This window comes from Arvicola amphibius, chromosome 7 (assembly GCF_903992535.2).
Source record: "Arvicola amphibius chromosome 7, mArvAmp1.2, whole genome shotgun sequence".
Taxonomy (NCBI): domain Eukaryota; kingdom Metazoa; phylum Chordata; class Mammalia; order Rodentia; family Cricetidae; genus Arvicola; species Arvicola amphibius.
The window spans coordinates 29327088-29350861 of NC_052053.1; the positions used below are offsets into that span (position 1 = coordinate 29327088).

Sequence of the window (23774 nt, forward strand, 5' to 3'; positions counted from 1 at the left end):
AGCTAACTTCTGGTGCTTTTTTCCAACCATGGGTGCCCTCTAAGCATGGGTGCATGTGAAAGCCAAGCCTGGAGATCATCTCCCTACCAGTGCACATGCCCCCCTCAGCTGCGACCTGCCTCTGCATGAAACATTGGCCCAGGTGGAGCAGATGTAGGCCCCTGGTTCTCTTGGTCCGTGGTTCATGCCACAGCCTAGCTGCCTCTTTTGTTCCGCTGACTTAGGCTGTGAGAATCCACTTTAGAAACTGAGCTGGTATTGTTATCACACAAGAGAGAAGAATGTTTTCCTCAGAGTCCCATCTGTCTGTTCATCCTTTATCAAATCAGTAGCTCCTCAGTGGGTGCATGTGCATTCCAGGTTGAGTTTAACTGAGATGAGTCCTAACCCTGCCTGGGTGTCTTTCCATTCTTCCGTTGTGAGAGTGAGCTCTCAGAAGAGAATTAGAAATGCCTCTCGGAGAGAGCTTGCAGAATAAAACTCCAGAGACCAGTTTACACTACACCAAGAACAATCACAAAGGAGAACTGAGAGAAAGAGGCAGAGAGAATCTACTGTGACTTTAAAGAGGAGCAGTGAGAAACGTACATTTCATTCTCGGAAACACTCAGCTTCCAACAAGTTTGGTTGAGCTTCGTCCGTAGGCTAACTTCTCTGTGTACAACCTCTGCAGTGTAACCAAGCGCTCTTCAGGGTTCACTGGGTGGAAAGGATCCATAGTTAGGCCATCATATTGGTTTATGGGTGCACTCAGGCCATGCCCAGTTGTCTCTGAGTTGCCAGGTTTTACTGTTTACTACCTTTAGAAGGCTGTATTTGTAGTAAAAACAGGTTACGGTTGATGGGAACTAACGTGACTGGGTTCAGCAGAAGGCTTTCCTCTCCTTCTCCACAGCATTTATACACAGAAGCTTGGGATGCCGACAAAGCCTCCATCCATGTCATGCCAGACACCCCTGAAATTCTGCTGGCCAAGAGCAACTCTGCCAATATCAGCCAGGTAAGAGGGCCCCTCGGGTGGTGTTTATGTCTCTGTAGAAGCCATTAAAATGTTTTTCCTCCTCAACTATGTCTTCTTTGGGAGTGGCCTGTTGGGTTTCTAAAACAGTTCCATTCTCTGTTGTGTTTTACCTTCTACCTAGAAACTTTATACCAAAGGCTGGGATGAATCGAAGATGAAGGACTATGACCTGAGAGAGGATGCCATTTCCATCAAAAGTGCCAAGGCCTCCAGGGATATTGCCAGCGACGTGAGTTTCTTCCCTTTAGATCCTGTGCTTTTCCCATAGTGCTGAGCATTCTGGTTATTGAACCACTTTGCAATTGCTTCTATGTGCATTTCTCCAGATTGCCCACCCCCCCCCCATTCATTTTGCAGAGAATGCATTTTGGAATTAAAGTGGCTGCAAGGAAAATTCTCAAAAATGAGGATATATCAATCATTACACTATTTTAAATTTAATTTATTCTATTTTAGGTGTGTGTTTGCCTGCATGTATGTCTGTGCACTGTATGAGTGGCTCAAGGAGGCTAGAAGAGGGCATGTGATCCTCTAGAGCTGTACAGGTTGTAAGCTGGAAATAGCATCTCATCCTCTGGAAGAGCAGCCATTACCGTTAACCACTGAGCCAGCTCTCCAGCCCAGCTATTTTCCCGATAGCAGAAAAGCATAAAAATTATACTGAGATGTTAGAAACTTGAGATTTGAAATTCTTGTGCATACCACGTGATCTAAACCTGGTTTTTCTGGCATTTTAGTACAAATACAAGGAAGCCTATGAAAAACAGAAAGGCCACCACATCGGAGCCCAGAGCGTGGAAGACGATCCCAGGATCATGTGTGCCATGCATGCAGGGAAGATTCACAGTGACCGGGAGTACAAGAAGGAATTCCAGAAGTGGAAGACCAAGTTCAGCAGCCCAGTGGACATGCTGGGCTTGGTGCTGGCCAAGAAATGCCAGACCCTGGTCAGCGACGTGGACTACAAGAACTACCTACACAACTGGACTTGCCTGCCTGATCAGAACGACATTATTCAAGCCAAAAAGGCCTATGAGCTGCAGAGTGATGTATGTAACATGAGCTTGGAGGATAAGGAGGCAGGGATATTTGTTTGCTAGTTGTTCAGTCAGAGCCTCTGGGTATAGATCTGTGGGCTGTGAATAGCCCAGGCTGGGATGGGGAGGAGGGAGGTATCCTTCCCACTGTTTAATAGAAAAACCATGGCAAGCAAAATGCAGAGATGAAAGCTCTACTGAGGCGATGTCTTTTATTTCTGAACTATTTTTTCATGCCATTTGTAATTTTTGGCAAATCCATACATCGTAATAACAGATATAGTAAATCTGAATGTTTTTAAATGATTATCACCAGTTCCAAAATGTTAACAGGATGTGAGTCATTTGTCACAGTTTAAAATGGAGTGAGAGTCAGCACAGGTTCCTTTTTTTTAAAGATTTATTTATTTATTTATTTATTTATTATGTATACAACTTTCTGCCTCCATGTATGCCCACATGCCATAAGAGGGTGCCAGATCTCATTACAGATGGTTGTAAGCCACCATGTGGTTCCTGGGAATTGAACTCACGACCTCTGGAAGAGCAGCCAGTGCTCTTAACCACTGAGCCATCTCTCTAGCCCCCACAGGTTCCCTTTAGACCTTCCCTAGTTATGCAATTGCTTTAACATTTCATATAAGTATACTGTGGGGTTCATAAATATTGTTATATTAATGGATAGTAGAAATAACTGTGTTTTCTCCAGTTACTTTTGTCGTCAGTATTAAAACCCCTGCATCCTCTGAGAACACAGTTCTTCCTCGTGTACTACCAGCATCCCCCATGCTCCTCCGCCCCCTCCTCAAACCCTTGGGTTTCAGCTACTAGAGGGCATGTCTGACATTTGCAACACTGTGGTCTGACATCTTGGCAGAGTGTGTATAAAGCGGATCTGGAGTGGCTGCGTGGGATTGGCTGGATACCAGAGGGCTCCGTAGAAATGACCAGAGTGAAGGGCGCTCAGGACCTCGTGAACGAAAGACTGTATAGGACACGACCAGAGGCCCTGAAGTTCACCTCCATTGTGGACACTCCCGAAGTTGTCCTAGCAAAAGCCAATTCTCTGCAAATGAGTGAGGTAAGAGCCATCCACCTATTAAGCTTTTGTGTTTCTGGATACAGTGTTCAGGTAAAGACAAGTAAAGCTGAACCATACTGTTTTCTTCAAAGATTTCCAATGAGGGTGCCGACCTGAGGGTCTCTTAACTAGCTTAGTGCAGCCACATTGGAAATAGAACTCTGATAGGGGAAACGTGTCTTTCCCTTCTCACAGGGACTTGAAATGCTAAACTGAAAGATGTCACTCCACAGCAATTCCAGGAAATGAGCATTAGAACTCTTACTAGTACCAAGGCATGGGACATAATACTATGTAGTGGTATGGCATTGCACGGGGCAAGAGTCCACTGAGAAATAGATCCAGTGTGATCTTTCTATAGATGTGTATGTAGAAAGAGATTACAGTCTTAAGAAATTGGCTCATGTGGTTATGCAGGCTGGCAATTCCAGAATCTGAAGAACAGATTAGAAGGTTAGAGACCCAGGGGACAATGACAGCTCAATGTTGTGGGTGGTTTCTTACAGAATTCCTCCTGGAATAACAACCTTCCACTGATGGATGAGGCCCATCACACGATGGAGAGCTCATTGTGCTATTTGTAATCTTCTGAATATTTTCAGGATCTGTCTGAATACCAGTGCCTGCTCAGTAGAGCCTGCAACTTGCCATTCTAAGCGCATATAGAAACATTTGCTTTTTTAAATAAAGTTGTTGCTAAGACTTAATGTTTCGGCTGTCCATTCTCTGCTGCTGAGCTAACGTGATGCTTCCTTTTGTCCACAGAGGCTGTATCAGGAAGCCTGGAATAAAGACAAAACCAACATCAGCATTCCCCTGGACACTCCAGCCATGCTGCAGGCTCAGATCAATGCCTTGCAGATTAGCAATGTAAGGGAAATAACCGTGGTGTGGAGAGGCCTCTATCTTCTCGCTAATGATGAATGCCCATGTTGTTGGTGTTAATTTTTTTTTCTTTAGCATCCATGGATAGAAGTTCTGTCTTTTAAGAGGTTATCATAGCTGGGTTATCGTATCACACCTTGTTAATATCCAAGTGCATAATCCCAGCACTTGGGAGACAGAGACAGGCAGATCTCTGAGTTTGAGGCCAGCCTGGTCTACAGAGTGACTTCCAGGACAGCCAAAGCTACACAGAGAAACCCTGTCTAGAAAAACAAGCCAACAGAAACATTGCATAAATGCATGACTGAGTGTCTAGACTGTAGGTGTTCTCTCTTCGGCCTTGAAAGGTGTTCTCCCCATGGCCAACGACTGTGCCTTGGCTCCTCATGTATTCCTGAAATAATAAAACCCTAGTCAAGCGCTTCCATGCCCAACAGTGCCTACTGCCATCTTAGGTCTTCTTGTTTGACATTCCAAAGTCAAGTGATAGGCAAATTTTAATTACATTCAAAGATCATGAGTTAATACCACAGTCCTTCAAAAGAATACTCTTGAGTTAAAGAGCAAAATTAAAGGTAAGCCTTAGGAGGTCTTCAGGAACCTTAATGAAGCATCCTTGGTTTCACCATTCATTCCGAAGTCTCCACATACTGCGGAAGGGGAATGTTTTCAAATGCACACCACGTTGGGATGAAAGTAAATATTCCGTCACTGGTACCGCTAGATGCTTAGCTTTAAATTTTACATCCGAAGTATTCCTGCTACAAAACAAGCATCCAGCAGCAAAGGGACTCAACGATGCATGTTTTTCCTGCACTGCCTTTACAGTATGAATTATGATATCTGCTATGCCTGCTACAAGTCTGTCTTCATTTTCTAAACAAACCTGTACTCTGGCTCTCTAGAAACTCTATCAAAAAGACTGGGATGAAGCCAAGCAGAAAGGCTATGACTTACGAGCAGATGCCATTGAAATCAAGCATGCCAAAGCCTCCAGAGAAATCGCCAGTGAGGTAACTTCCTTCTGCTCTGGGATTTTTCTCCCCCATAAACAAATGGACTATCTCAGTAACCCTGTTTCCTTTCTTTAACCCATACAAACAGCTGCATTTTGTGTTGCATATTGTTTATCAGTAACAATGAAATATGAAACAGCTTTTAAATTTTGGGGTGAAAATGTAGGAATCAATACAGTGTCATTATATCCCCAAATATTTCTGGCATTCTCCACAGTATAAATGATGGTCATTCTGTACAACACTTCAGGCTGAAATCACATTTTTTATCAAATATTTTATGCTGGAGACTTATATATAATATTTCAGCTACATTTTCAATTTCACTTCCTGCTAATTCAAAGTTCACTAGCAATAACATGGTCCAAACCATTCCCTACTCCCAGCTCCAAGCCTTAAAATGCGGCTTCCTTTCTTTGTTTCCTCTCCTTGCCTCATCTGTACACATAGCTACTTCCCCCTCCTCCTTGGCCCTCATTTTCACCTCTTAACCACATCTTAATCCTAGTTCTCTCTCTGTTTGATCCAAATACTTCCAGGTTACCCCAAAGGGCACCATCTCCCTCCAAAGCTTATCAAATGGAGGCCACTGTCCACAGACCCTATTGGCATTTCCTGTTTGAAACCAGTGACCTTGCTTTATCAAAAATATATTTTTTTCCAGTCTCTAAAACCGTGCCTATGACTCTTCCATACCTGAGACCCCTTCAGTGCCCTCGGGTGAACCCTTCACCTACCCCACAACCTCATTACCCCCACAGCGCCATCTTCTGAATTATAGGACAGCATAGGACCTATCTCACTGCAACACTGTGAGAATTAACTGTTATTATAACTGCCACTGTTTAATTATTTTAAAATTAGAAAAACATCATTTTAGTGTGGATGAGCCTCACACATCTGAAGCTCTTGTCTAAGTAGTAATTGCTCAGAAATTTTAGATTTTCATGTTATTCTAATTCACGTATTGTTTTCTTCCTGATTTATTCGTCTGCCTAAAATAGTCCTGATTTCTTTAGACTCAAACAGATAATGGCTTTCAGTGTTGGGCCAATTTGCATAAAATTAAGAAATAACTTAAAGGAAAGATATCAATATTTTATTTGTCTTTTTCTCTGCTTTCTTTCCCCACAATATTTCTTAGTACAAATACAAAGAAGGTTACAGAAAGCAACTGGGCCACCATGTGGGTTTCCGCAGCCTGCAAGATGACCCCAAGCTGGTATGGTCTATACATGCTGCCAAGATCCAGAGTGACAGGGAATACAAGAAAGCCTATGAGAAGTCTAAAGGGATTTACAACACACCCTTGGACATGATGTCAATTGTTCAAGCCAAGAAATGCCAAGTCCTGGTCAGCGACGTTGATTACCGTAATTACCTGCACCAGTGGACTTGCCTGCCGGATCAGAACGACGTGATCCAGGCTAAGAAAGCCTACGAGCTGCAGAGTGATGTGCGTATGTCTTCGCCTCCAGGGAGATGGCGTGTGTGGGTCTAAGTGTAGAGTGCATGCTCTAGAGACATCCTTTAGACAGTAATCTCCTAAGGCATTCTGGACAATCCAGGGTAACAATAGAAGCCGTCCTGACATCTCCTGCCTTGTGAAGGATTCTTATTGATGGTAGCAGGATTCTATTCACCAAGATAAAAATATTAAGTCTTGTTCTGTGTAATTCAATAGAAAATATTGGTTCCTCTGCTCTGATCTTTGCATGATCAGCTGTCTAAATTTCAGAAACAGATAGAGGCATAAGGAAATGTTGGTTTAATTTAATTCACACAAGTAGAAAATACTATAGAGATATTTTATAAAGGGCTCCTTCCCTAATATTCCTATAGCTTCTATTCCCAGAGATTCAAGAGAGACCATGAGCTTCTCCTAGAGACAGGTGCCAGAGATAAAACATGTGAAGATTCACGTTTAATCTGGATGCCCTTTGGCTGACTTATAGAGAAATTCTGTGTGGTGTTCAAGTATCGGATTCTACTGGCTAACCTGAGTCTTCTTACTGTGTGTTTCCCTCCTCTGTGTAGAATGTGTACAAGTCAGACCTGGAATGGATGAAGGGTATCGGATGGTTGACAGAGGGTTCTGTGGACGTCGTGCGAGTGAAGAATGCTCAGAATCTTCTGAACGAGAGGTTGTATCGTATAGGGCCCGAGGCCTACAAATTCACTAGTATTGTCGACACCCCGGAAGTGATCCTGGCGAAGACCAACGCTGTGCAGATCAGTCAGGTAAGCTGTTGTGGCTCTGTGTTCAGGAGCACTCTCAGTCGAGGGGAATCCAGATGGTGAACTTCAAATTGCCACTATCACAGGAAGTAAAATCTGGGGCACAGCTGAGTCCGCATCTTCAGCCAGTCAGCCATCTCTGTAATTGACACATCTTGGGTCAAAACAACTGAGTCCAAACTCTGATGTACATTTTAATTGCATCCGAAGTTGCCAACTAAAATGCTATTTAGGGGGCTGGAGAGATGGCTCAGAGGTTAAGAGCATTGCCTGCTCTTCCAAAGGTCCTGAGTTCAATTCCCAGCAACCACATGGTGGCTCACAACCATCTGTAATGTGGTCTGGTGCCCTCTTCTGGCCTGCGGGCATACACACAGACAGAATATTGTATACATAATAAATGAATCTATAAATAAATAAATAAATAAATTTTTAAAAAATGCTATTTAGTACTATAACCACAGAACTGTTACTTATGCATGTCTACTCAATGATGAGGTACGCTGAGAAGTCCCGGAACAATCCCATCTTTAGGCATCACAATAGTTGTTTTGGCTAAGAAAGCAAAGTTTTAATTAGCATTGTCTAGTATCAGAATTGCCCATCATATAGACTGAAGGGTCACATAATTAGATGTGGGATTGGGCAAGAGTTTTTACTAGCATACTTAAATCTATATTGTATCATACACAAATTATTCATGAAGTAATTTAGTATTTGTAAATAATGCAGTGTATATGTACACACACACACACACACACACACACATGCACACACTCGTGTGGTAAGGGACTCCCTAATCTGCTGTGCTGTCTTCCCATCCACCAGCCGCTGTATCGCGATGCCTGGGACAAAGAGAAGGCGAACGTGAACGTGCCGGCTGACACGCCAGTGATGTTGCAGTCCAAACTCAATGCCATCCAGATTAGCAATGTAAGATTAGCGGTATTTGCTTCACAGAGCGTTCTTGTCCACAGCACCTTCCCTTAGTGTACTCAGCGAAACTTGTGCCAAAAGCACAGCCCTTTTATTTCAAGTCTTTAAGACACTAGGAATTTGTATGTCCTTCTCTGCTTTTTATAGTGTAGAGATATATCCTTATTGGAAAGGGAAAGGCAATGGTTTCTCAAAAAGAAAGTAAAATGTAACTTAAATGTATTTGTAGCATATTGCTTGGTTTTCCTTCTCAGTGAGCCATCACACACACATACACACAATATTGGAGATTCCTTTACTGCACACCTTGAAATGTGCTGGAAGTCAAATTGAGCGTGAAACTAGTCTGTCGTGTAAATCCTGAGAAGATTTATATTCAGCAGAAGTGTTAGCAACAGTTCATTTTTTACAATCAGTAACATAGTATTTTATTGTCACTGTCGAATGTGTGTACAAGAGTTGTTCTTGATCTTAACGCTAACTCGGCAGCTCCCTCTTCAGACTTATTGTGGCATTGCACTCCCCATTTTCAGAAACAATATCAGAAGGCTTGGGAAGATGTCAAGATGACGGGTTATGATATACGTGCAGATGCCATTGGGATCCAGCATGCCAAGGCTTCTCGGGATATTGCCAGTGATGTAAGAGCTCTTCCGTGTTCACAAACACTGAGTCCTAGACACATGGGGAGGTGACTTAATTCCTCAAGAATTAGAGTAGAGCGCCAGTAATTTTCCGAGTGTATTATTTTAAAATTCCAAATTCCAGAACACCTTGTCCAGTGATTTGAGAAGATCCCTTGCCTGCTCTTCGTTCTACAATTCCTATATTTATGCACAAAATTTTTCACCTCCCAAATCTTCTCAACATCAGTTGATTTACAAGAACACAGTTTTGTTGGGTTAATGAACATAGAAAATGTTGCTATCACCCTGAAGTGTGACACATATACTATTTGTGGTTCCTTCGATAGTTTTCGGAAGTACAGGGACAAGTTTTCTTAATTGTAAAATTTTAATTTTAGTTAAAAATGTAAATTTAGTTTAAAAAGTAATTTTTATTTAAAATGAACCACAATTCATTGTAATGTAACAGAGATGTTGATTACCCTCTACTTATGCTATGCATTTATTTATATATCATATAAATATCATATATTATTCAATTTATTATTAAAATAAGTTTACAATTTCAAAATAACTCCAAGCAATTAATTTTATTTAACATGATAGGGAGTACAGGCTGTGGTTGTTTATAATAAAACATCTGAAGGTAGCAAGCAGTGACTGTAGTCTGGGAGACGCTGACGAGGCTCGAGCGGGCAGACATCCAGGCGATGGGTCTTATCTTCAGGGTGCCCACAATGTTTCCAGACATATGTTCTTAGAAAGAAAAATATCGTGACAAAAAAGTGCAAAAAAAACTACAGCATGAACTTAGAGAAAAACAGTGTCCAGAATAAAAGTGGCGCAAGGAAGGTGGGGTTATTGTCAATGGGAAAATGCTGTCTTTAGGAAAAGCATGCTTGATGAAACCTTATCTTCCTTCTTGTGCCCACATTTCCCAGTATCTGTACAAGACTGCTTATGAGAAGCAGAAAGGCCATTACATTGGATGCCCCAGTGCCAAGGAAGACCCGAAACTGGTTTGGGCAGCAAACGTGTTAAAGATGCAAAATGACCGGCTGTACAAAAAAGCCTACAATGACCACAAGGCCAAGATCTCCATCCCAGTGGACATGGTCTCCATCAACGCTGCCAAAGAGGGCCAGGCATTAGCAAGCAATGTGGATTATCGGCAGTACCTGCACCAGTGGTCTTGCTTTCCAGACCAGAACGATGTGATCCAAGCCAGGAAAGCTTACGACCTGCAGAGTGATGTAAGTGTCCCCCGGAAGAACACCCTGCACAGCTTGGCATGCTGGCTCTTGTCAGCATTCTAGGGAGCCTAGCTCTCCCATGTGAGCACATCCCTTTACTATTTTGCCAGATTTTTTTTAATGACTGCTATGGCTAGATTTGTTCAGGAAGTTCTAATTTTCATTGATAAGGTGCTATTGAAATTTTCTTGGAGACTTACTGAGGTATTTAATACTTATGGTTTGTTCAGTGTAAGGATATCCATGGCCCTTCAGCTGTATATTGAAGAATGATAAAGATGTCTTACTTGGAATTAATTCAAAGATTAGGGAGATGCTCTAAACTCACCTATTTATATTTCTGAATGGAATGTTCTTAGCATCGAGGTGTTTATCTTGACCAAGACATTTTTATAGATTTATTCATACTTTATGTCAATTTAATTTTTCAGAAATACAGATTCTATAAGGTCATGTGTTTCTTTCTAAATTATTTATTTTATGTGTATGGGTATTTTACCTGCATATATGTCAGCATACGATGTATGTGCCTGGTGCCTGCAGAGATACAGGAACTCTTGTTACACACAGTTGTGAGTCACCATGCAGGTACTAGAATTGAACCAGGGTCCTCTGGAGGAGCAGCCAGTGCTCTTAACCACTGCCTCATCTTTCCAGTCCAAGGTTATGCATTTCTTGTGTAGATGGATGTCTTCTTTTAATTTTCTGGACTTGGTTTCCTTATTCTTCGAGAGGTGCTTATTAAATATTGAATGAATTATTGTAGTATGCCTATAGATGACTTAAGTTGCCTGGTGGCAGAGGCAGGCTAGTTTTAGAATAAACTGCATTGGTATATTGAGTAATGTATTCAAATCACATTCTTTAAAAATGAGCAAGGGAAATGTGAATTTTGAAGCTGACTTATTTTAAGATTTTTCTTTTGAGATTTTTCTAGTATTTCCATTCTATTATTCCCATTTTAGCTTGACGTTTGTGTCCCATAACTAGTTATTAAAATATCATTTCTAAGCAATGGCTTTTTATATTAATTGCTGGTGTTTTAACAGTAGGACAGTTTTATGCGCTTGTCTTTTATATGTGCTGTGATAATCAAGGATACACCAGATCCCAGTTGGGACTCTCTTAGATAAAGAAAACTCAATTAGTGCAGTTGGTTTTTGAATTCTTAATTATTCCCTCTCAAAATACTTATTAAATCTGCCATGTGCCAGGCATTGTATTGGCACAAAAGATGTGAAGGAAGAGCCAGGTGTGGCTCTGGGTTTGAGGAAGTTCACGGTGCGGAAATTCGTGCTAGAGAAGAGTGCCCGCGGAGATGGGAGGGCGGGGGACGTCTGTTCTGCGGCACTGAGAAAAGAGAAATGGGGCTTTCCTTGGAAGAAGTGCTGGTTTAGCAGCTTCTGAAGGTGAAGGGGACACTCAGGGACAGCCAGTGTGACCAGGACACAGAGGGAAGGCATGGGAGGAGGCTGAAAGGGAAGGTGCTGGCTAGTACCAGTCCAGAGTCCATACTGAAGTCTTGGGTCTTCATCTTGAAACCTGTAGGCTGTATATGAGGGGGACTCTGGGGTTCCAGATTTGAGCAGAGAACTTTGCGGAGGTTGTTCTGGTTATGTAGAGCCATTTTTATGGTTTTGATTGGCTAGATACTCATCATAAATCATCCCTACATACACCCAAGTGGAAGGCTGCTTCCACACGTACATAGGCACTTCGGTGTAGCCCCCCCACCCCCACCCCCGGCACAACTGAAACCAAACACGGCTGTGTAGGTGGGCAATGCCAGGCTAGTGCTCTTTTCATTATTGCTTGTGAAAAGGAAAACCCGACATAAAGAAAATGGCTCCCTATTTCATCGCTGCCATCAGAAAGAGACAACATGGCATCTACTTAACTGGGTCGTCTCCTCCAGGCTATCTACAAGGCTGACTTGGAATGGCTGCGCGGCATCGGCTGGATGCCCGAAGGGTCTCCTGAAGTACTGAGAGTCAAAAATGCCCAGGAGATCCTGTGTGACAGTGTCTACCGGACCCCCGTGGTGAAGCTCAAGTACACAAGCATTGTGGATACGCCGGAAGTCGTCCTTGCTAAGTCAAACGCCGAGAATATCAGTATTGTGAGTCGCTGTTGTTCCCTATGCATTAAAACTAAATCCTAGCTACACGTGGCAATCAAACAAAAATATGACATGATAAATATGTTGGCCACCTATTTTTAGAAAAAATATTGATAAATGTAAGCAGCATGAATAATAGCTTTGTTTTGGATTGGGTTATTTTTAAAACCTAAAATATTAATAAAGAATACTAATATAATATTCTCACCAAATCTAAGTAACTTACATGTAAAAATTATAAAAACCTTTACCTTAATGTAAAAAGATTCTAGGTCAGACCGAAAAAAAATAGTTCTAAGTTGTTCACTGAAACTAGCAAAAATTTGTAGTGATTTCTGTTTTTGTTTATTTGTTTGTTTGTTTTGGTTCTTTCCATAGCCAAAATACAGAGAAGTTTGGGACAAAGATAAAACTTCCATCCATATAATGCCAGACACACCTGAAATTAACCTCGCTCGAGCAAACGCTCTTAATGTGAGCAATGTAAGTATCGCACACAGCCACCCAGCTGGCTCATCTACATGACCAGGGAGAATCAGGGTAGCCGAGGGGGAGAGTACTCCTGGCTGGCAGCACTTGGCCTGCAGTAAGGAGCAGAGCAGAGCCCTGGCCCCAAGGCCTAGTAACCAAGCTGGTTACTAGTGAGCCAGTAACCACAGGACTAAGGGAGAGAAAAATAAGAACAAGGAAGAGGAAAGAATAAAGAAATGCATGGGCTAGAAAAAGGAGGTAATAACAGATTCAAACTCAAAATTTAATTATGTTTATATAATTGATAATCATAAATTAATGTAATAATAACATAATTATATGTTGTATATAATGATTATGTAATATAATAAATATAATTATATATTTAAAATATAAATATATGGGTTAATTGCAAAACCCAGATTGTGGGAGATTTCTTAGGAAAATAGAAATTACCAAAATTGACTCTGGAAAAATATTGAAAACGCATAGCAACAAAAAAAAGATTTATTAAATGCTTTGTCCTCTAGAGCCAAGGTCCTCCTGATCATTACATAGGATCCCTTCAGAGCCGTAGGCAATCGACTACCGGAGAGCCCAGAACAAGAAGAGAGCCATCATAGGCTCCAAATCCTGTTACAGATAGTTTCTCAAATCAAAACTGCTGAGAAATAACAACAGGAAAAATAATAAAAATGTTAACAAATCAAATTCAGCTGTACATTCAAATGATAGGCTGCAAACAAGGGTCCAGGCATAACAGGGTCTCCGTGACAGAAACCTAAAGAAACAGTAACATATGAGAAAAAAAAACATGCACTTTACTGTGTCTTAAAAGATGTGACACAATGCATTATTCAGACTTATTCTTTGATAAAATCCTAGTAAAAGGAATAAGTGAAGATAATTTGAATGTGACCTTAAAAGCCCATCTCAAAGCAAAGGCCATTTTGTCCTCAGCAAGCCTCTGATTCAAGTCAGGACTGAAACAGGTCTGACCATACACAGCATCATCTGACATTTCTGACAGTGTGGCTCTCGGTCACACGTGAGGAAGAACAAGAGATGAGAGCCGGAGCGAAAGAGGCAAAATTACTTTCCACAGAAGCAGTGCTAAGCCTGCCGTAGAAGCAACGAGTCCACCAGCTCAGAAGCAAGATTCAGTTTACACGATTAGCCACACATTTCAAGAGAAGTGTGTGGCGGATGCCACCAGACACCAGAAATTGCCTGTGGGTAGAATGACCATAATAAAAGGGGGTGTCTAATGCAATCTTTCCCGTTTGGAACCTCATGTTTTATTTCCAGAAAAAAATAATAAATCTGTGTGAGAAGACGAGCCAGCTTCCTCGGCCGTGCTCAGCTCCCTCAGACCTGCTACAGTGGGTTAGACAGAGCTGAAAGTCTCTGGAACTTGGGAGCACAGGGCAACTGTGGGGCACTCATGGGTGTCTCGCTTGGTGTCACAGTGCAGGTCACTCTTGGGAGTTTCTTCACCACAGCAAAGATGCTTCTCCCGCTCAATTCATAGTCATTTTTGGCAGAAGATTTCTGGGAAGTCACAGATGCTTGTTTTTTGTATAATCTATTTCTCTTCTGGAAATACTAGATACTATTACTAATATCATGATAGCAACGTTAGTACAGCCTTCAAAGCTATGCTAAAAGCGAACGCATTAGCTTTGGAGGGTAATGACAGTGGTTCACACTGTAGGGAGAATCAAATACCTCTGATTTGGAATGCAAACCACAATGTCCATTTTCTTACATGTGATATTACTGTTATGATAACTGATAAGGTCTGCTAGTCCCAGTTGCTGCCATCATTGACAAAAAAAAAAATGGCTTTGGTGGGATAGTGGTATGAGATTTTATGAGTAGCAAAGCAAATTCAGCTCAAAGGCACTCTAAGTACCCAGGTAAAATAGAGTGGGTCTCGTCTTTACTTAGACAGGGAAGTTGAGACTTCTATAAGTTTGGGAATTTGTCAACGTTCTCCAAGTTATGAGTTGAAGAAATTAGACCTTGTTCCTGGGTTTGTTTGTGTCAGTTCTTTGAAAGAAATGTATTTGATCATATAAACAAGAAAGAATAAAAAAATGGACTGGGCAGTGGTAGTGCACACCTTTAATCCCAGCACTCAGGAGGCAGAGGCAGGAGGATCTCTGTGAGTTCGAGGCCAGCCTGGTCTACAGAAAGAGTTACTGGACAGTCAAAGATACACACAAAGAAAGCCTGTCTTGAGAAAAACAAAAACAAATGAAAAGAATAAAGATGTTAAATGACAATAAAGAAAAGCTAAAGACAAAAGCAAGGTTAGGAGCAATATGACTTGTTTACATGAAGTATGCTCTAGAATGGTATATTAAAATATGGAACACACTTTTTTCTCTTTATAGAAAGCAAGTCAGTTGTTAAACTAGGCCCACCCACTCATATATATATGCGCCCACACAAATTCACACACAAATAATCTTAAATGAGAATTCAACCAACACTTAACCATACTTATAAGTATCAAATTCACCTAAAATTGTGATAACATCAACAGTTATGAAGCTGTCATGGAGTCCCCATGCTGAATGGTGGGATTTTTAAATTATATGTTTAAATTACTGTTATTCCTGAGTCTTTCTGCCATGATCAATACAGAATGTAGCCTTTAAAATGTGATACATATATGTCTCAGACATGTACACTAGCCAATGCCATCATTTTTAATATATGACATTCTCGTGCATGTGCTGACTCTAAACTGTCCTTTGCTGTGACCTTTTATGATAGTTCCCTCCATCTGACTTTAAAATAGAAAATAAGGACCTTGGAGGGGAGTGATAAATTACTACTTTATCTCTCTTGTTTTTAACAACAAAAGAAAGATAGCAGTCCCATCCAACTGTCCTTTATCAGGAGATCTGATGTGCTTAAACAATATGCACCATTGGTTCTAGAAGATAGAAAAGGCCATATTGGAAAGGAAAAGCTCAAAAATGTAAAACATTTGTCCAGGTCACACTAGCAAAGCTGAGCTAAGGAGACATCTTAGCATCTAGCTAAGGAGACAAGTTAGCATCTAGCTTGTCCCCATGCTGCCTACACCGACCCTGAGAAAGGGAGGTTGACACAGGCCTCAGACAACCAGGGGGAGGCTTTGAGGCAAGGGAACAAGAAAGAAGCCCTGCTGGCTCCAGGTTTTTGACTCTAGATACTGCTTCATGTTCCAGAACAATGATGTAGAGAAAACATTTTTTTTTTTTTACCTCTCATACCTTTTTTTCCTCTTCAGAAACTTTACCGTGAGGGGTGGGATGAGGTCAAGATGAGCTGTGATGTGCGGCTGGATGCCATCCCTATCCAGTCTGCCAAGGCCTCCAGGGAGATTGCCAGTGATGTAAGTGGCCCTTCCATGCCTTCCGAGCTCTTTCCCAACAAATTCTCTGTGTGCGTCCGAGGACCCACTGTGAGCCATCTGCTCTGCTGTTTTCTCTGCAGTATAAATACAAGCTGGACCACGAGAAGCAGAAGGGACACTATGTGGGCACCCTCACGGCCAGGGATGACAACAAGATCCGGTGGGCCCTCATAGCTGGCAAGATTCAGAACGAGCGGGAGTACAGGCTGCAGTGGGCCAAGTGGAAGACCAAGTTCCAGAGCCCCGTAGACATGCTTTCCATCCTGCATTCTAAAAAATGCCAGACCCTGGTCAGCGACATTGATTACCGCAATTACCTGCACGAGTGGACGTGCATGCCTGACCAGAACGATGTGATTCAGGCCAAGAAAGCCTACGAGCTGCAGAGCGATGTGAGTGGGCCGAACGGTACCCAGACAGATCATGGCATAACATACCTTTGTCACAATTACATGTCTTTACATGGTCCTGAGTTTGATAGTAGTTAGGCCTCTCAGTGCGATATCAGAATTAGCAATGCCAGGAAACCTATAAATTTCACGTAAAGAAATAAATGGCAGTGTAAACTAATCTTGATGGAAGGTCTCAAAAAACTTCTTTGGCAAATCAGGTACGTGGTAGCACACATCTCTAATCCCAGCACTTAGGAAGCAGAGGCAAGAGGGTTGCTGCCAATTCAAGGCCAGCCTGGTCTAGCGCAAGGGCTACACAGTCAGATCCTGCTGGAGGGGAGGAAGGAGATGGCAGTGGATTACTGTGGAAAACTATTGTCTGCAGCAGTTAGATAACAGTCAGGGTTTGTACAAATGAGCTGTTGGTAGTTCATACTCGGATCTAGGCACATATACACTTTTCCAACTGACGCAATTGTTGAGAGAGCTTGAAAAAGCTCTCCAAGTTTCAGTTCGGGAAATTTTTTGGCAAGTCTGAAACTCCCTGTTTCTCTTGAAAATTCTAAACACGCAGCTCTATACAGGTGGTGCCACTTGGCAACTGTACCCCGCAGCTGAATTGAGGGTAGTTCATATTCAGTAGAAAAAAAAATATCCTCCAGCTGCGGCTACCTGGCCCGGCTGCTTTTGCTACTCTACCTGCCTGGCTACCTCTCGTGGCTTTTACACTATTTACATTGTATTTCCTCATCAGACCAATAGGCTCCATGAATTAGACTTGTTAAATTAACTCTGCCCTTCTTTTCACAGGCTGTTTACAAGGCTGACTTGGAATGGTTACGTGGAATTGGGTGGATGCCAAACGATTCTGTCTCTGTCAACCATGCCAAACATGCTGCAGACATCTTCAGTGAGGTACTCCAAGATTTTGCCCGGCCATTCTACACATTTCCTTAGAACATGAGCAAGAGACACGAGCCAAAATATATAATAACCTTAGGTCAACCTTTTAACCGTTTTCCATTGCTGAGATTTAAGCCAGACTTTGTCCACAATGTACTATTGCTATCACATTAGGGACCGTGTCCCTGACAGCATCTAGCACACTCACCCATGCGTGAGATAGCACAAATGGGAAATTTCTGTTGTCAACAATTGCAGTGTACAATTGTTGGGAGAAGTTCTTCCAGTTGGAAATATGGAATATCATGATACAAGTAATGATAGACCTTGGGAGGTGAGCATTTTGCTGCTTTAAAGTCTGTGAGGCCCTGAATTCAAACTTCAATATCAAAAGGTCATAGGTAGTATACTAAGGCAGCATGGGTGTTTACAAAATATAGTGCTAAATTTCCAAGAAAATGCCATTCACTGAAGGCACTGTATCCCCCTAACAGAGAAGGACCCTTACTTTAGTGTCTCTCAGCTCACACATCCAGGGACTACGACTGACATACTTCTCTTTTTTTCACAGAAAAAATACCGCACCAAAATAGAAAGTCTCAACTTTACTCCTGTGGATGACAGAGTAGATTATGTGACGGCAAAACAGAGCACTGAGATCCGAGACGACGTGAGTTTGCACTGTCGTGAAACCACACAGCCCTGCGGAGGCTGTTGCCGTGACTTCCTGCCTCTTGCGATCATTGAACTGTATTTCCAGCGCCCAAATTATCGATGCTAGCAATGCTTAGACAACAGAGAGATTTCTTGTTTGTTTGTTTGTTTGTTTTTGTTTTTATTGAGTTGTATATCTCCGCTCCCCTCCGTTCATCCCCTCTCCCCTTCTACCCTCTCCCATGATTTCCACACTCCCCATTTTGCTCAGGAGATCTTGCCTTTTTCTACTTTCCATGTAGATTAGATCCATGCATGTCTCTCTTAAGAGAGATTTCTTAACATCAAGTAATTTACCCTAATGCCTCTCACTTTCAGATTAAATATCGGAAAGATTGGAATGCCATCAAATCAAAGTATACCCTTACAGAAACGCCGCTACTGCACACTGCCCAAGAGGCTGCCCGCATCCTGGACCAGGTAGGGGATTTTTGCAGTGGCCTAGTGCTTGGAGATAGAAAATCACATAACAGGTCTGTAGGAGATTTACAGACCTGACCTCATCCTCCTCTGATGGCTCATTTAGCCCCTATGATGGCTCTTTGTCTTTTAGCACCTCTATAAGGAAGGCTGGGAGAAACAGAAAGCCACGGGTTACATTCTGCCACCAGATGCTGTACCGTTTGTCCATGCCCATCATTCCGGCGATGTTCAGAGTGAGGTAATTTATCCCAATGTGTCTGTACCCTGCAGAAACTGGACCTTGCCAGAAAGGGACACTGGTTGTAAAACACAAATATCAGCTCAAGGATGCCCCATCTCAGCTTGGTAGACCTGGCTGTGCTTGCTGAGGGCTGAAATAGTCCCTCCCTTTTGGGTCTTTTTACTTTGGTTTTGGGCTTGGTTTTGGTTTGTTTGTTTGTTTTGTTTTGTTTTTCTTATATCTTCTGACCTCTATAAAATCCGCAGGCTCCCAAATAAAGAAATTGCCACAATTAGAGAACAAGCATATAAGGTTTTTCTCTATTTAAAATGGCTGTCTCAGCCAGGTATTTATGCACAAGCCTATAATCACAGAACTTAAGAGGTAGAGGCAGGAGCATCAGGAGTTCAAGGAGAACTTCAGCTTTACTTTACGAAGGCCAGCCTCCACTTGACGAGCTAAGAAACTGGCTAAAACAACAACAATAACAAGGCTAAACTAGCTATTTCTTCATATCTGTTTATCTCAGTGACATTTATCTCTATTTCAGTGTGGTTTTTGTTATCTCAGAATAGAAGTGTCCACCAGAAAGCTAGGGAGTGAAACTGCTGGCTGTTCCTTATCTTCATCAACTCTTCTTTGTGCCGCAAGCTTATCAAAGCTGACGGATTCCATATTCTGCCTCTCCCCAGCTGAAGTACAAAGCTGAACACGTGAAGCAGAAAGGTCACTATGTTGGTGTTCCCACAATGAGAGACGATCCCAAGCTGGTTTGGTTTGAGCATGCAGGCCAGATTCAGAATGACAGGCTCTACAAGGAGGACTACCATAAGACAAAGGCCAAAATCAACATACCTGCCGACATGGTGTCAGTGGTGGCTGCCAAGGAGGGGCAGAACCTTGTCAGTGACATTGATTACCGCCATTACCTACGCCAATGGACGTGCCATCCTGACCAAAATGATGTTATTCAAGCAAAAATCGCCTATGACCTTCAGAGTGACGTAAGTGGCTGTCGTTTCTTGTTATCTTGACTACGCCATACACTATGAGAATAATAAGCAGCATTCCATCTTTGACACTTTGAGCCACAAGCATTGAGTTTGTCCCTAGAAAGGAATAATGATGGAGACTGAGCTGAGATTTTAGCAACCTTGATCGAAGATGAAGACTGAGGAAAGCCGACCTACTTCCCTGGATGTCTTACTCTTCAAGAGACTTAAGCAGCTGCTTATAAGGGAGTCAAAGGAGAGAGAGAGAGAGAGAGAGAGAGAGAGAGAGAGAGAGAGAGAGAGAGAGAGAGAGGGAGAGAGAGAGAGAGAGAGAGAGAGAGAGAGCGAAGGGGGGGGAGGGAGCGGGAGCAGGGGGAGGGAGGGAGGGAGGGGGAGGGGGAGAGGGAGAGGGAGAGGGGGGGAGGGGGAGAGGGAGAGGGAGACGGAGAGGGAGAGGGAGAGGGGGGGAGGGGGAGAGGGAGAGGGAGACGGAGAGAGAACCGTAAGCTGCATGAGCCCAGTATACCTCAGGAGGGTAATAGGACACACCACCTCACCCTGAAGCCTGAAGTGAGTGTACTGGAGTCCCGTCTCAGACACAGAGGAGTAACTCAACATGGGTCTTTTCATCATTAGCAGATGGAAGAGACTCTGCCTCATTGTTTGCTACAAAGTTACTGGTGGCCAGATTTCCTCCAGTCAGCCAATCCAGGAGCTAGGGTTGGAGAGAAGGTGGTGATGGGAACAGGCAGCCTTGTCCAGATGAGAGGAGATGCCTCCCCATTCCCCACACCTTCATGAGCATGTCCATGTACACGCTCCTTCATGTAGTCCAGGTAGCTACGTGAGATACCCTGCCCATCTACGACTGCAGCCTCTTTGGTAAACCTTTCTTCACGGCCACAACTTATTCCTAAGTCCAGTCACCCTCCAACGACCTAGCTCTCATGGCACTTCACCTTGTGCTGATTCCTTAAGGCACTGAACTCAGGGCCTTGTGCAGTCACAGGCTCAAGAACTAATACCAGGCAAAGCCATGGCTGAATGAACGAGACAACAGCTGCTAAAGAGAAATCCATCACAATCTTCTGAAAGATTGTCTGGAATCCTCTGCGGTTATCCTGTGTCACCTACAGCCCCTTCCGTCTCTCCTCTCCCCTCAGAATGTCTACAAAGCTGACTTGGAATGGCTCCGAGGTATTGGCTGGATCCCTCTGGATTCTGTGGACCATGTGAGGGTTACAAGGAACCAGGAAATGGTGAATCAGGTATGCAGAGCTATTAGATTTTTAACCTAATGCCTACTTTCCTTACCTGCCACAAAGGGATGGGGTATCCTGTGGGGACAGAGCTATCTTAATTGTCTCTATTCATTTCAGATAAAATATAAGAAAGACGCTCTTGACAACTATCCCAACTTTACCAGTGTAGTGGACCCTCCAGAGATTGTTTTAGCCAAGATTAATTCAGTCAATCAAAGTGATGTAAGTTTATATTGTTTATGTTGAAGTGCTTGAACCAAGAAGCTAAGTGAATTATTAATTCTAGATAATTGACAACTTAAAATTGAGAGAGGGATAAATTGCAAGACGATCTTTGACAATGGTATATATTGCATCCATTTTTACATATCTGTGTTCTTGACCAGAATATTCAATTCAACTAAAATGATCTGAAAGTCAACCAATTGGTTAGTTTTTCTATATAAATGTAGATTATTATGTCTTCAAGGTATGACTTAGGAAATTTTAAATGTGAGTTTAGGCTAACCAAAAGGCTTTCCTTTTTCCTCTTTTTTAGGTGAAGTATAAAGAAACATTTAATAAGGCAAAGGGCAAGTACATATTTTCTCCAGACACACCACACATCACCCACTCCAAAGACATGGGGAAACTCTACAGCACTGTGAGTCCTGTTTTATGTAATGACTTGTTTCCTAATTACGGTCTTGTCAATTTTTGTATTCTTAACTGGTTTGTAAACTGATGAACTTGGAGGGTGGCCAGTTGCCTTCATTGCTTATACTTATGCAAATAAATAGGTAATGGTGTAGCAAGTTTTATCAGGGCTCTGAAGACAGCACAAAGGATGGAGAGGTACCAAAAAGAAAAAAAAATGGAGGAGAACACATCCTTCCTCAACAACCCTACACATATAATTCCAGTCAGCAAATGGAAGGCTTATGCTTCCTAATTTAATCCAGCTAATTTAAAGACGTGTGTGTGTGTGTGTGTGTGTGTGTGTGTGTGTGTGTGTGTACACCAATATGGAACAATGTTTGGTGAATTTTTTCCTTGTGTGCAAATTTCTCATCATTTTTTCAAGAAGTATAAATGTGAGCAACTGTTATAAAATGTTTCCATTTGTAGATTTAATCAAATAACTTCCTGCTTCTAGGTTAGGCACACTAATGATGACAAACAAAATTTTCATTCTTGCCTTAAACATAAATGATGGCTTGGGTACTATCTGAATATAGGTGAATAATATATTCTGTTAACTTGTGTTTTTTTGTTCCAGATACTATACAAGGGAGCATGGGAGGGAACCAAGGCCTACGGCTACACCCTGGATGAGCGTTACATCCCCATCGTTGGAGCCAAGCATGCCGACCTGGTGAACAGTGAGGTCAGTTTGACTGTTTCCTCTCCTAGGATCAGAGTCTTTATTAAGGAGCAAGAAGTTGGATAGAAAACTCTAGCGATTCTCAATGTTGAACCCATTTTTCAGCTGAAATACAAGGAAACCTATGAGAAGCAGAAGGGTCACTACCTGGCTGGAAAAGAAATAAGCGAATTCCCCGGAGTGGTTCACTGCCTGGATTTCCAGCAGATGCGGAGTGCGGTGAGCCAGGGCTTACTTCCCTGTGAGATGTGTACAGCTGCCGTGTGCTCTTGTGTCCACCATTTATCGCCTTCCCTGTGACTCAAGATTAGCTGGGGGGAGAGAGTGATGGGAGTGAATCATCTTTCAGATTTCATCACCCTCAATGGCTGTAGACATTGCCCCCACTCCTTTTTTTTTAACCAAGCCTACAATACGGGCTTTGAATTGGCAAAAAAGGAAAACAAGTTTCCTAATGACATTGCATTACAGAGGGATAGGAAGAATACTTTTAAAATTTTTTAATGTTGTTTTATGTATTATTCTCTATGTACTGATCTACATTAGAAATGAGACTAAAGAAATTGGCCTGAATATTTTAAGTTTTCATCCCTTAATAATTTCTGTCTCTAAAACCATCTCTAGTTGAACTACAGGAAAGATTATGAGGACACAAAAGCAAACGTGCATATCCCCAATGACATGATGAACCACGTGCTGGCAAAAAGGTGCCAGTACATCCTCAGCGACCTGGAGTACCGACATTACTTCCACCAGTGGACGTCACTTCCGGAGGAGCCCAACGTTATCCGCGCCCGAAACGCCCAGGAGATTTTAAGTGATGTACGATGCCCCTTCTGCAGTTTGCCTTAGCTTGTAGGCTTCACCTGTTCCTGCTTAACCTTCCGTGCTGCCACTTCCCCTGCTCACAGACCCAGAGACTTCCAACACTAAGTGGCATGACTATCTACTCTTCGTGTGAGGGTCCCCTCTGAGCCGTAGGATGCCCTGCTGAATATTTAATCGGTTTAGCACTACACTCAGACTTAGGCACTGTTCCCCTCTTGAGACATCTTTCAGCCAGGAAGTAGCTTTCAGCTGGTTGAAGGTCAAGGAGCAGCAAGACGCCATCAAAGGGACCAACTGTAAATTCTGAATACCTGCCACCTTTCGTCTTTCTTCTCTGTTGCAGAATGTATATAAAGATGACTTGAACTGGCTGAAAGGCATCGGCTGCTATGTTTGGGACACACCCCAGATCCTCCATGCCAAGAAGGCATATGACCTCCAGAGTCAGGTGAGCCGATCTCTCTAGAAGGACCAACTGTCCAGATGTCATCATAGTCCGTGGTAGCATCAGTAGGCTGCTGGCCAGGCTGTCCCTAAGCTCTGATGGGAGATTGCTGTAAAGGTGCATGATCTAAGGTAACT

At 42.6% G+C, this 23774-nt stretch overlaps 1 protein-coding gene across 2 annotated transcripts in view; it reads left to right on the forward strand.

Moving 5' to 3' along the window:
• Neb (nebulin) overlaps positions 1-23774 on the forward strand; it is a 189092-nt gene that overhangs the window by 104757 nt on the left and 60561 nt on the right. The window contains exons 77-99 of one of the 2 annotated variants that reach the window (XM_038336440.1): positions 896-1000; positions 1143-1250; positions 1759-2070; positions 2936-3139; positions 3905-4009; positions 4930-5037; positions 6185-6496; positions 12009-12212; positions 12591-12695; positions 15970-16074; positions 16176-16487; positions 17298-17402; positions 17962-18060; positions 18423-18524; positions 18658-18765; positions 19440-19751; positions 20903-21007; positions 21119-21223; positions 21540-21644; positions 22260-22367; positions 22470-22583; positions 22989-23186; positions 23536-23640. In XM_038336440.1, coding sequence (XP_038192368.1) covers positions 896-1000; positions 1143-1250; positions 1759-2070; positions 2936-3139; positions 3905-4009; positions 4930-5037; positions 6185-6496; positions 12009-12212; positions 12591-12695; positions 15970-16074; positions 16176-16487; positions 17298-17402; positions 17962-18060; positions 18423-18524; positions 18658-18765; positions 19440-19751; positions 20903-21007; positions 21119-21223; positions 21540-21644; positions 22260-22367; positions 22470-22583; positions 22989-23186; positions 23536-23640 — 3546 coding nt within the window. The remainder of the gene's footprint in view (positions 1-895; positions 1001-1142; positions 1251-1758; positions 2071-2935; positions 3140-3904; positions 4010-4929; positions 5038-6184; positions 6497-12008; positions 12213-12590; positions 12696-15969; positions 16075-16175; positions 16488-17297; positions 17403-17961; positions 18061-18422; positions 18525-18657; positions 18766-19439; positions 19752-20902; positions 21008-21118; positions 21224-21539; positions 21645-22259; positions 22368-22469; positions 22584-22988; positions 23187-23535; positions 23641-23774) is intronic. The other variant, XM_038336441.1, reaches the window with a different exon arrangement.